Below are 13,517 nucleotides of genomic sequence, written 5' to 3'. Positions count from 1 at the left end.
AAAGCATCCAGTTAACAAAGACAAATGACTGAAACCTTCACTTCCTGGATGTTTTTTTTAATAACAAGAGTCTGTTCAAAGGTTAAAACTGGAACAAACAAGTGCATATTTGCAAAAAAAACAAATGATAATTTCTCTCTGAGGTGTTATAGGGTCACACACAGTGAAGTCAATCATTTTTATATGCAGATTTATAAGTGTCTGATAATGTGTTACGTGGGTGCGATATAATTGCATGTATGTTGTATAAAGCAAGCAGGAGGCTGAGCACAGTCAGCACTTGGACTCGACCCCCCGAGGTTAAATGCGGGGAGTTAACTAAAGGTCAAATGCTCTTTCATGATGAAATCCTGCATGCATGGAGTGCGGGTCAAGTAGCAGGTGATTAGATGATGCTTTCAACAAACTGTCACCTAGGTGGAAAAAGGCTCAAAAAATGTACTAATGTGTGCAAGCTGTACTCAATCTGTCATTGGAGTAGGTTGGACTGTGAAATGAATAGCCCTATAGAAAGGACAGGAATCCAACTCCACTTCCTAACACTTCATCTCTTTAAAGCACAGTATGATCTCTTTCATTGTAACAACTCCATATTAAAGAACCCTGATGTGATTTGATGTGGAATATGTTAATCCATCTACACCGAGTCTGAACACTCAGCATCATTATAAGTACAAGGGAAGGAAGAGTGCAGAATAATACTTTTTTTTTAAAGTTAAGGATATCAGGTTTTACAAGTTCATATCTACTGGATGTCAGTTTTAATGACTATGCCTCTCAGAAAGTGGACGCTTTTTTAAATTAAAGGAAACGTTGTTGACAGACTGTTCATTTGAGGAAGAATGTGCAACTTTTTGATCTAGTAGATGTCGCCGTTGAGCACCTCGGCTATTCTGAAGCCTCCGCTCTCCTCCAGGGACACACCTCCAACCTCTTTTAGTTTGGGAAAGTTATAAAGCAAGAAGAAACTGGATTTTCCAGCTGTTTCTACCTGATTATGAAATGCAAAGGAAGAGTCAAAGATCACACTGAGGCACTCAGTAAGATGCTTAAGGTAGGCCCTCAGTTTAATGTCACCCAGTGTGAGAAAATAAGGAATGACTTGAGATTTGGTCTTTTTCAGCTGGAGGTAATTTTGAGCCATCCAGCTGCTCGAGCCCATGAATGGCCCAGACCATTGGCTTAAAAGTCCATTAAGCTTTTTCGGTTGGTTCCCATGTTATGAGTATCACTGTGTTTTTCTTGAGCCTTGGTCCAAGGGCAAAAGATTAAGACTGTAATTCTATCCTAGATAATCCTTGGGGCAAATGGGACACGCTCACGATCGACAAGACTCCATCTGAGGGGAAGGTTGAAGGAAAAATGGGATTTGATTGAGCACTTAGACATCAAATTTAGACACACAGTAGTACATTTACAGACTATTCATACCGCCAAATCATGTTTAAAAACGTTCTCTTATTTGTAACTAGCAGTAAAAAAACTGAACTCTAGCATGCGTCACCTTAGATTTGTACTGGCAACCTGCGTATGTGTATACATTAAGCCTCTGCAAACTAAGAATCCTTAGATAACTACATCTACTGCTGGATATACAAACTCTATCCAGCTCCTTTGAGGAAATGAAATATGACCGTAGCTTAGGCACAAATAAATGAAAGCTAGATACAATGCTTGCTCGCTAACTACCAGATGAAACAGAAAAGGAAGACAATTGCTCAGCAGAGCCTTGGAACTGTACCTTGCCTGCATGCCTGGAGGCTACGGCCTCAATTTTCAGTCTGCCTCACTTCCACGGGAATTAAACAATTCAAAGGAAATGTTGATTTACAGATTAATAGCGAGGCTGGGATCCAGTCTGCAGAGCGCTGTTGGGCGCTAGCACTGTGGTTAAATAAAGCCACGTCAGGTGGAATCTCACATTCCTGTAAAATGTGTGGGTGCATATGTTGAGACGGGGTGGGAGGACACAGAAGACGTTAAGAGAACAAGACTGAGGAACAGTTGTGTCACATTTACTTAAAATCAGTGGCTGCCCATTGCACGTTTTAAACGACATTGTTCGTATCATGTCATGGGATGAAATACATTCGTCACAGCTGTCACTGTTCTGATTGGCTAGATGGAAGTTAAGCCAAACAGTTCTGTGCTGTACAATCTGCTATTACACTACATTGCACTACTCAAATGGATACACACATCAGCATGAGCAGGTAATAAATATGACAAAACAATCATCCGTAACTGCAGAGGTTAACCAATAATTACACTGTCCATATGTTTACAAGGCAGCACTCAAAATTGAGCACAGAACATCATTATATATCTCTGACATTGGGGATGAAACAATGACCTGGAGGTAATTAGCACAGATGTTTGTAGCGTTCATAATAAATTGGTTTCTGTTTCTGAATATAAATATACTGAGGTCCAAACCACCAAAGGATTCTTAGTTTCTGCACACGCTTCTTCACTTCTGCTTCGTTTCTTTCAAGGCTTTTTGACTGATACGGTAAAAAAAAAAAAAAATCCAAAAAGAGCTCTCTTTTAATTCGGATTTCTTGGATTGTGTATCTGACCTTCTGGTCCGATACATGGAAGAAGAGAAAAAGTGGGAGGATTTTTATGTGAGGATTTAATGCTGGCGAGATAAACACAGCAGCAGATTGCGGCACGGATGAGACAGACTTTAGCAACAAATGCCGGTGGTTCAAAACCATGATCCTGCCTACATATTTATTTGTGTTTGCACATTATTATCACATTTTCATTTGTTTTAATGTCTTTGACGAAGGCTTAATGTGAAACTCGAGGCTTGTTATTTCCTCTACGACTGATGTATTGGTTTGACCTTTGAGATATGCCAGCCATGCCATTTACCACCTGCATGATGGAGAGTCGTCCCTGAACACTGCTGGATGAAAACAAAAATTGCCACAATAGTATTGCGAATGGTATGTTTTCTGTTATTTGTTCAATAAAAGTCTTGTGAAGGCAGGGGTGTCACCCAGAATGGCTCCTTAAGTTGCATGCTGTGTAGATCAGTCTTGCTTTAGTATTGCTTTGTTGTCTTGGAAACAAACTTACATGGCAGTTCATCGTATCGTAGTAATGGGAATACATTTCAGGAGGGATATAAATGTTGTGCCATTATACTTTAAAATATTTCTGTTGGCAGCTCCCGTCAGAAGATTTGGTATTTACAAGTCATATTGACAGACCCATATTTTAACACCATTGGATTTGACAATTCTGCATTTAATGCCCTTCAAACAGCCAGATCTCGCCTCTGACTCTGGCAACCAAATATTACTGTACATACATTCATGTTCGCAGCACTTGTTAGACAGGGTGCTGTGAAGGTTTAGCCGCAGGCAGCCATTTGAAATTCTTGCTCAGATGATGGAGCTTGCATCAAAGCAGCTACAATTACAGAAGATATAGCAATTCAAGTAGAAAGTCTCAGATGTATTTTGTATGATCTTGGGAACAGTTTTCATGGTCTCCTCTTTGAATTGTGATTGGGGTTCAGAAACTGCATGCCAACATGTAATCGCCCTCTAAAATAATCTGTATCAAGTTTAATAAAGATAAACGTCTCCAAAACACCAAAAAGAGCTCGCTGTCTACACATATGGAGATTAAAGTGGACATAGAAATCATTGATTAACAAGCTGCTGCATTTAATTTAAATAGTTTAAATAATCAAAGATATAGAAATGCATTTTATTTAAATAGAAGGATGTATAAAGATGTTGATTATGTTGCTAAATTCTATTGGAAATATGATAAAGAGCAGAATGTTACAGCGAGAAGACAGCATCTATTATCAGTGACCATTGTAGAAAGCTTTCTGAAAAAGGAACGATTTTTGTCCCATCCGCATCCATACAACACTTTGCTTTTAACACATTCTGATGGTAATCCTGTGTAAAAAGCAGAAAAGAACACTCTAAACTAGGGCAGCAAACTTTGTTGTCAAATGTATTTTCCTCTTGCTCATAGAGAAACGCAGAGAGCAGCTTGAACCCCACAATATAAATTTCATCCGGCTGTAGTCTTGGGATGTAATAGATAAAGACTACAGAGGACAAAGTATCGATCCTCAGGTTAGATCAATAGATTACAGCAGCGAGAACGTTTGGTTGTGCGGATATGTTTGTAACACTGGAAGCAAGCAAGTTAATGCTTCAATATGCTGGGGAAAAAAAATGCTTTTTTTGATACCAAGCTAAATAACTGCCACTAAATAATCAATCTTACATACGTATAATAAGACATCTACTTTAAAGCACTCACACATGTTTGTCCCCTGATAACATTGAGGGTTTTTTTTAGTCATTGTTACTATTAAATTATCCCTAAATTTCCCCCCTGCAGAGTCTAATGTCTTTTTCTATCTTAAAACAATACCGCGGCACATTTCAATAATGATTACCACAAAGGCACAATTCTTGCAGTTATTGTTAATGACTGCAGCAAATGAAGCTTAACTTGCCATGACCACTGGACCAATAAGCCTAATGTTAATCTCTTGCTATTGTAAGTATAGAAAGCTTCTGGTAGAAGTCAAGTCTATTATTTTGGACTAAGAGGGCTCAGTTATATAGAGAGCAGCAATCAGACTCAAGGTTTTTGAAACCTGCTGCTATCAATGTTTCAATTTGCATTCAATTGCCGCCGCACTTCAGAACTGTTACCAGTATTCAAATGTGCAAATAATCCTACTATGCGGTTTATGTCAAAATGTAAAAATAAATCATAGAACCAAGACATAAAGACAGGTTTCCTTTACTTTCTCTAATTTTTTTGAGTACATGTTAGCTCTAAACTTAATCATTTCAGTATGTACAATCTCATATAACAGGGGACTCATTTTGTATCGCTCAAACAAAGGCATGCTCTCTGGTGAGATTGGAAGAGCCTTAACGTATCACTGAAGAAAGAACAATAGCTTATCTTCTTCATTACCTTTGTTGTTTCAAATCAACAACATCTTTTTGGGGCTGATGCTGGTTCCCAAGTCTGGGAGTGATATATTGCTTTTACAAGATAAGCAGCTGCTTATAACATTTCTAATATCTGTTTGCTTTGGCAATATGAAGTCTTCTCATGCCAATTAAAGTCAGTATATTTCAACTGGGAGAGAGAGCACTAGACACTTACTCAAGAACTGGATTAAAAGCCCGAGTGAAAGGCAGGTTTGGGGATTTTGTTATGTAACTTTGACATTTGCTTCAAATGTAAAGGTGTAACAAATAAAATGTATTATTATTATATTACTTTTCAGCTTTGCATCTTGCCAACTACCTAACAACCTAGCATGAAGTCAAAACTCTGCAGAATCAAAGCACCACCACGCACTGTCGCCTGTTCAGTTACATAACCAACTCTACTGCCAGACTATAGCTTGCTAGCTTCCACGTTAACATAGCAACACAAACCCATAATTAGTGATGTTGTCAAGGACAGGAATATAATGTTATGGATTCATTTTTATACATTTTTCAGCAAAGTATTTAAAAACTCTGCTCGGCTAAGAAATGCACGAGGTGTCAGTGTTGATTTTAAAGCCTATATGTCCTGTACTTGTGTTATTTTTTTTTTTACAGTGTAATGGACTGAACTGTTTATGAAGTTTAAAATCAGTTTGCTGATTTATGCCGTGAACTGCAAATATTTCTCTGGGTTATTGTTGTAGCGTGTCTGTTCAGACCGTTCTGCTTCCTGTTGGTAAAAGTCAAAAGTGTTGTTGTGAATTCATTTTCCTGACTCGAGCTGTATTTTACTAAAACATAAGAGTGGACTTGTAAAGTTATTATAAAGTCAGGTTTAATGCACCCTAATCTACATGAACAGAAACATGCCAGTAATAACCTCCACCTGCTTGTCATTGAACAGTAATGGCATCATTTGGACTGCACCATTCATGCTGTATTTAAAGAAGGTGTTCATATAATTAAATCATATGCATTAAGTTTGACTTGTTTAGTATATCTTTATTAGGCCATTATCTGCCAATTAAATGGGACAAACGATTAAATCAGTCTGACTACAGTATCTTACTGTAGGAGTGATGTTTCATGTTTAAACCATCAAGTCAAAAAACACTAAATAATTATACCAAAGAAGGCGTTAATCTTTGCATTCATGTTCCTAAAAACTGTTCCATTGTTTGCATTATTACACTCTGAATTCATTTCCAAAACATGAAAAATAAACCTAGAGGTTTTGGGCTTGAATGGACAGACAACTGCAGTGATATGAATGGACTGTGTTGCTTCTCATGTCAAAGGTCACTTGTGTCTGGTCTTGGAGTATTAAAAGGAGAGAGAGAGAGAGAGATAAATCTGAAAAGTCTGCAGGTCATTGAACCAAAAAATCCAAACAAGTTAGAGCAGTCTTCCACACCAAAAGGTCACAGATCAAAAAAGTTTTTGTGATTTCAGTCCCCCCCCCCACCCCCATACCCAAAAGGGAAAGAAATATCTTGATGTTGTTTGTGAAATTGTAACTTTCACCCACGAAGGGCCCTTAAATCCATCTAAAGAGAGCCCATCAGAAGCCCTAACCAACGAAGGTTGGGGATCTCAGATTTTCTCAGAGACACTTTTTAAAGACAGACCCCCAAACTGACACCCACTGAGAGCGGTCCTTTCAGGTCCGCTCTCAGTGGGTGTCAATTAGTGTGAGAAAATAGTTTTTATAATAGAAGGTAAAACCTGACCTTTGTTTCATAGACTTTAAACCAATTAAAGACACACTAAAATGTATATTTATATATTTTTTATATTAAATGCTTATTTTAGCGCGATCACTGTCATGATTAAGCCTGTTTGGCCTCGTGGACTATCTAAACTCAAGTAGACGTTCCACGACATTCTACCCAGCCAAGCGTGACAGGGCTGCACTTACGGTCGCTGCAGAACGGCCCCCCGTAGGTTGTCATGGTGCAGTCACAGGAGAAGCCCTCCCACAGCTGCAGACACACTCCCTGATGGTGGCAGGAGTCCTCTGTGCAGGTGGTGCTGGGCCCTGCAGGGGGTTGACAGCAGACTTGAACAGGTGCTGTCTCTTCATTTTAAGTAGCCAGCTTCTATGCTATCCAAAAGGGATAAATACTAAATAATAATGGGACAAGTCATTACTGCAAAGATATACATCTTTTAACAGACAATGTTAAGGAGAAGTGGTTTCATCACTTGTACATGCATTTTACAAGCTCCCAAAGAAAGCAGGTTAAGCAAGACAACATGGCGGTTACGACTGCTGTTTAGCCTTTCACTGGCTTTTGTTTCATGCAAGTAATGACAGGTTTATGGAAGCTTAAAAACAGCAGAGACTGGAGGTAGTGTGAGTCCTGATGTTTGGCGCTCTCTCAAACCAAATCCACTACAACCACAAAGGCTCTAAAGTAATAATCCGATATGCTGTGCAGAAACACTCTCTCAAGAGGGGGATTAATACTTTTTTGTATTTATTTTGGAGACCACTGCCAGACCACAGTCATTTTCTAATCATCACATCTCAACCTGACTTTGCTCATTCACGCTCCAGAGAGGAGGATAACTTTTGATTTCAGAGGCTGCATGACCTTTAAGTGTCACCCGCAATCCAAACAATTGGTACACTTATATAACTTTTGTCACAATTGTTACAGCGATTCCTGTTAAAAAAAAGAAAAGAAAAAGAAAGTCTACCAGGGGTTATTACTTGATTTTATAAAGCCTTGGCAGAAATCTGAAGAACAAGAAGACGTCCTACTGAGTAGCATGACTTATTGTCTATTTTGATATTATAACCTGTCAGTGTATATAACCACCGATTACCATGTGTTCACTGTCCAATCATAACGGAGCATTCAACAACGCTGTTTCATACCATAACAAATGCAGATTAATGACGTTTCAAAGAGGGGTTGCTCTGAGTTTCTGTGGTTTGAAATATCAGGAGATTAAAGATTAAAGGAACGATCCACTGGGTGTTTCAGTTGTCGCTTGTGTGTTCCCTGCCTCACCTCCACAGCCACGCTCCACCTCCCCCACCTTGTGGAGGGCATCGACCAGAAGGTCAGGGAGTCTACCGTTCAAGTCCATGGATGCCAGGCAGCCCTTGTAGCCTTCCCGGGATGCTATTAACCTGGGCAAGCTGCTGTACATGCTCTTCCCAACTCCGCCAATGTACAGCTCTCCTGTGAGATACAGGAGGAAAATCTTAATAATTTACCACAACCAAGGACATTAATGAGCGGTACATAAATAAAAACCGGGCATTATTAATGCTGGAAGTGGGTATGGTACAATTCTGAGTATACTAAGGCCACATTATTGTCTTATTTATAAAATCTACTTCACGTTGGAGCATTAAAGTCATGGTTAGTGGTTGTGTTTCAGAAGTGTTTGTAATATTCTGCCTTCCTCTTTGGAAAGGATTCAAAATTAACGACAATTCTCTATAAAATAGAGTAAATATAAGGAAAACCTTGACATATAATTTAATTTACACACGACTAGTATGTCAACAAACACTGCTGATTCTAATTTTAACAACTTGTCCTCCATTTTCTGAGATATCATTTGTTGCCGTCTCTTAACTTAGCTGTTAGTGAATGCAAACGCTACCCACCTGTGTGTCTGTTCATCATTTCCACCATGTTCATGAAAACATTAAATACATCTAAATACAATACACCAACTGTAGTAATTACCCACTCAAAAAAAGTAGCACATATTTTACTCAGCACTGTGTGACAGCATGGACACTGGAGTGATTGAAATCTGGTTTTCAGTGCCCATCTACAAGAACGAATATGTCAGGAGGTGTTTACTGTCTACTCAGGGCATCAAAAACGTTTCACTAGGGTGCGTCGGTACTGGAGATTTTACCCGCACACCAATTCCACTGGGCTTAAAAGCCAAAAGAAGAGTCTTTTTGCACTGTGAGCATATATAATTGTATATTTTGACCACACATGTCTCAATCAAAGAGACGATTTTTGCATGTATCTCAGCCGGTGGACTTTTTCAGCCCAGTGGAATAGGTGTCTTATCTTCAAGAACAGCCTTTGTTTTTAATTTACAGTGTTCACCAATAAAATGCTTTCAAGTGATACAGTTATTTACCTTTCAAATCCAAGTTACGGGCTCCATTGGCATGTTGGGTGACAGTACGGGAGTCAATCTTCAGGATGTGCACGTTGTTGTTATCGCGGGAGATCACCACATTGTGCCACTGGTTGTCACTGAGCTGCTTGTCTGAGTTTCCCTTCATTAGTGAGGGACCATTTCCCAAGTCAAAGACATAATGAATGTACCTACAGGACAATGCAGAAGTTCACGTTTAGTATTTTTATTGTGAGTATGACTTCTCCATAACATCTATTTTGTTTTCAAATTGGCATTACCAGTTCTGGGTGGTTAAATAATTCATATCCATTAAATTATTAGCATTAAGTGATTCCAGCAGGTATCAAATTATTCTGCTGGAAAGCACAGCGATGCAGCTGCGTGCGCTTCTGCCTGCCAGTCAGTTTTGTGATGCAATCACAGAGGGGGGGTCAAAGTCAGAAATCTACTGGAGCTGATGCTGACAAATAGAAAGGTAAGTAAACACACACAGTAAGGCTGAAGGCATGGCAGAGCACTGTCAGAAACTAAATCTCGTTTGACTCAAAGTAGAGCAGCATCCACGACAGAGCTGCTACACTTCACACATATCCCAGCCTGAAAACTGTGACAAAAGTGTTGGAGGCCATTTTTGTTGTCTGTGCAAGCTTCTGCTGCCGGCTCCAGAGCTGAACAAGGCCTCCTGCTGACTAATTGCTAACTGGGAGAAAGCCTGTGCAAGGCTTGACAGTGGGTGGCTACAATTGTTGCTATGCTTGCTCTGTATCTGCAACCTTTTCCTCTTGGTCTCCTGTCACAAAAATTATTTACACTGAATAAAACATTCGGACCTAATTTGTTGGCAAATGTGCCTGAGAGCAGTTGTGCAAGAATGATACAAGTACTGGGCTCTTTGCTCTCATGCTTCTTCTCTTTGCTTCTCTCCCTTCAACAAAATTATTGATGATGAACAAATGGTTTTAAAGATGTCTTGTATTGCTCGACTGTGCTGTGGCCAGATTGATTTAGGATAGGAGTCATGATTGGGTCATTTTGAACCAAAGAGTAGCACTGTTTATATACCTTTAGTTTTGTCGCTAAGGTGCAAAAGACTATACATCTACAAAATCAGGGATGTACAAATAGTTTGCCCCTGTCCTAAATCGCCACCACTCTCTTTTCTTCTGACATCTAAGCACTCACCCTTTGACCAGCTCCACCACGATGAAGTCACTACCATCTCCAGAGTTGTACAGTATCAGGCCATCAGGACTGGTAGTCTTAAACTGGAAGAAAAGGTGCATCGAGGCGTAGGCCTGCAAGGTGGAGAAGGCCAGGTAGCTAGCTTGGGTAAGAAAAGTTACAGGATTGGCCACAATATGCCTCATGCCAAATCGAGCATTCAGCTCGCAGTAGGAGATGTCTCCGTTCTTGCACTGGTCTAGATAGAGCATCCCGTTGAACGAGAGCGATTGCAGGTGGCCGATGAAGTTGGAGGGCATCACAGAGATGAAACGCCGCTCTGTCATAATCCCCGTCTCGATGTTATTGAACTCCAGGCGGGTGTGCGCCCCGGTCATATGGCCTGAGGAACAAAAGGCACAGCTTAAATTGCAAAAATACCTATCAATATCTGTATTTCTTCAAGCACATCTCTCTACTTCGTTTCTACAACAGTACCTTCCACCGTCACATTGTCCACAGAGAGCTGCAGATTCTTCCCACGGCGGACCACCTTCACTGTGTGCCACTCATTGTCATTCATCTTCTCGCCTACGAGGAGTATCTCTGGTCCCTTGCCTGAGAGGGGGGAAGCGTCAAGTGACAATCATACCACATGAGCTCAGTACACTAACTCTATTATACACACCGAAGCTCTCAACAGTAGAAGCACTTTCTACCCAGGGTGCATGTTTATTCGCAAACAGAATCACTCACACAGACTATTAACATTTACCGGCAACCAATAATTTTGCCTCCACTCAATACACGTCAATAAGTTGCAGTAGTAGCTAATTTCTTGATGTTGAATTGCTGAGGTGTGAAATTATTTTTCTGCACTGAAACTGTTTTTTTTTTTTCCTTCCCTCCTTTATAAGGCCATTTCATTGATGTCTACATGTGGGTAATATCAAGAGGCTGGGCTCAAACACACAGCTCTAAGTTTCACAATTTCTTATCTTACTCCTCTCTCGCTGGTTTCAAAATAGGTCACAGTGCAGAAGCTTGCCACTGCAGCACCGTCATCCCGAATCAGTGCCTATGCAACAGGCCGACACGGCAGTTCAAAGGAGTTCTGACATCGCTTGGGAAACTAATTGGCCATGCCTAAGCTGACTGCGCCTTCAGGGGTTTGTCTGTCTAATTGAGCTCAGGGTGCATGAGAATTACAGGGGACGTACAGAGGGCAATAAATGGAAAACATCAACTGGTTTCCAAACACTCCCCTGTTTTCATCCTGGGGGAAATAAGTCTGCGACGGGAGACCTTGTCCGGGGCTGCATATCAAGTGTCTACAGCGCGCCGCATGATACCTCCATCCACCTGCTGAATATCGACTACGCACAGCAGACGGATCAATCAAGCCAAAGCCTGCTCCCCTCGCTATTTTTTGATGGATTTATTTGTGTAATGAAAAACAAACCACTCTGAAATCGTATCTAACACAACACAGAAATGTTTACTTTGCAAGCCGAATTCCCTGTCGTTAAAACACATGTGGCTTACATGTTTTCTGTAATGAATGCGGAGATAATAGTGTTGGTTAGCGGGGACATATTCATCTTATCTGTGCTTTTCAAAGGGGAGCTTCCCTGCTAACTAATGTGAGCGTCTCGGTCCAAAACATCCTGATAACAAAACTGGCCATTTCTTTGTAATAACTGGGCATTAGCCTAAGATAAACTTTAAGATAGGCTACGCACTGAATGGGAGCTACACTTTTGTAACATTTCAAAGCCTGTTACAGGTCAACTAACATATCTACAATGGCCAGATATTTAACAAAATAAGTTTTAGTCCCGCAGCAACATGTGATAAATTACCTAGAATGACGTCACTTGAGTCAGTGTAGACCAGTAGAGGAGTATTAAGGGGTAAAATAGTTTTTCAAGTCAGAAAGAAGTTAGCTTACTTGAACCCTTTAAAGTCCACTCCTTGCACTTTCTTCATTCTAGCAGCTCGACGATATATTAGCCTGCATAACACACCTGAATCTCCTGCCAACTGTTGGTGGTCTAATTGCATTGTGGGAAATGTGTGCTTTAGTTTTGGATTTAATATATACAGACTATGGTTTTGGGAAGGACAATGGAAAACAGAAAGGACAACTCTTTTTTTTTTTTTAAATAGTTATTTCTCTCAGGTAGGCCTCCCTTCTCAAGAAACTGTCTATCTTGAGTCCAGCAGTATGATCTCGACAACTAGTCTTATTTTTGATTGTAGGCCTTGTAATTTTTGAGATGAAAATTGGGTCACATTGACAAAATGTCATTCATGCAGCTACTGGTCTCTCTTTCAACCAGAAGTATAATGTATTGTTGAGGCAGCATGTAATCATGCGAGTTGTCTGCATCTTTGATTAAAATGCATTTGAACTCTTTTCTATTAACAGATTCTGCATAAACATACTCAAATACACTTTCAGTAGGTTAATATAGTATGAAGAATATTATGTAGCCTGCACAAAGAAAACAGTCTTCAAACAGTCTTCAAAGATAACAATCCTTCTCTAACACTGAAGAGGGAAGCAAAATGGTGGATTATAATATGGGTTCACTTTGACATCTGACGGATTACTATTTGAAATGTGGGATCCTTTCAGATATCCTTTCCCCTCACACTCTCAGGTTCAAGAGCACAGGAACAAGATTACAGTTAAAGATAAATTGTATTTGATTTTTTTTGTTTCTAGCCGAAGTCTGTCTTCAAATTTGTAGTGTGGTTTTACAGGTCAGCATTATGAGTGAGCCAGTACTTTGAGCACAGGATGTGTGTTTCAATTAAAGCACGTTATGCTAATTCTGTAATTCAGCAGAACAAATGCCTCTTTGAAATGAAAGTGTGTAGTGTAGCTTATTCCCCAGATTCCCCCGAATTAATCGAGAGCATTGCAGCAACATTTGTTCTTACAACCATTACCCTCCCACTGACAGCTCCAAGCAGCTGCTGCAGATGTGCAGTCTTTCTGATTTCATCAGAAATGAGCTCGCTAGAATCCTCACCTTAGAAATCAGAACTCTTCAGCTTGTACCAAAACAAGTTGTATCCTTTCAAGTAGTTAAAAAAGGCATAGGCTATTTAAAAACCAAGTGATTGTGTTTTATGTATGTTTGGCTATTTATGACATTTAAACTGATTTTAAAAATAAAATCTGTTGACAGGCCATCCATCAACTCATCAGCAGGTTTAAGA

At 39.9% G+C, this 13,517-nt stretch overlaps 1 protein-coding gene across 5 annotated transcripts in view; it reads right to left on the bottom strand.

Annotated features, from left to right (window-relative positions):
* nrxn2a (neurexin 2a) overlaps positions 1-13,517 on the bottom strand; it is a 126,842-nt gene that overhangs the window by 51,148 nt on the left and 62,177 nt on the right. For all 5 annotated transcript variants that reach the window (XM_061054841.1, XM_061054836.1, XM_061054839.1 and 2 more), the window contains 5 exons: positions 10,785-10,904; positions 10,308-10,689; positions 9,123-9,313; positions 8,018-8,191; positions 6,916-7,035 (listed from right to left, as the gene is read on the bottom strand). In XM_061054841.1, coding sequence (XP_060910824.1) covers positions 6,916-7,035; positions 8,018-8,191; positions 9,123-9,313; positions 10,308-10,689; positions 10,785-10,904 — 987 coding nt within the window. The remainder of the gene's footprint in view (positions 1-6,915; positions 7,036-8,017; positions 8,192-9,122; positions 9,314-10,307; positions 10,690-10,784; positions 10,905-13,517) is intronic.

The sequence above is a fragment of the Labrus mixtus genome, chromosome 14 (assembly GCF_963584025.1).
Source record: "Labrus mixtus chromosome 14, fLabMix1.1, whole genome shotgun sequence".
NCBI lineage: Eukaryota > Metazoa > Chordata > Actinopteri > Labriformes > Labridae > Labrus > Labrus mixtus.
The sequence above is the reverse complement of the archived record's forward strand: the minus strand, read 5'-3'. Positions and strand labels throughout refer to the sequence as shown.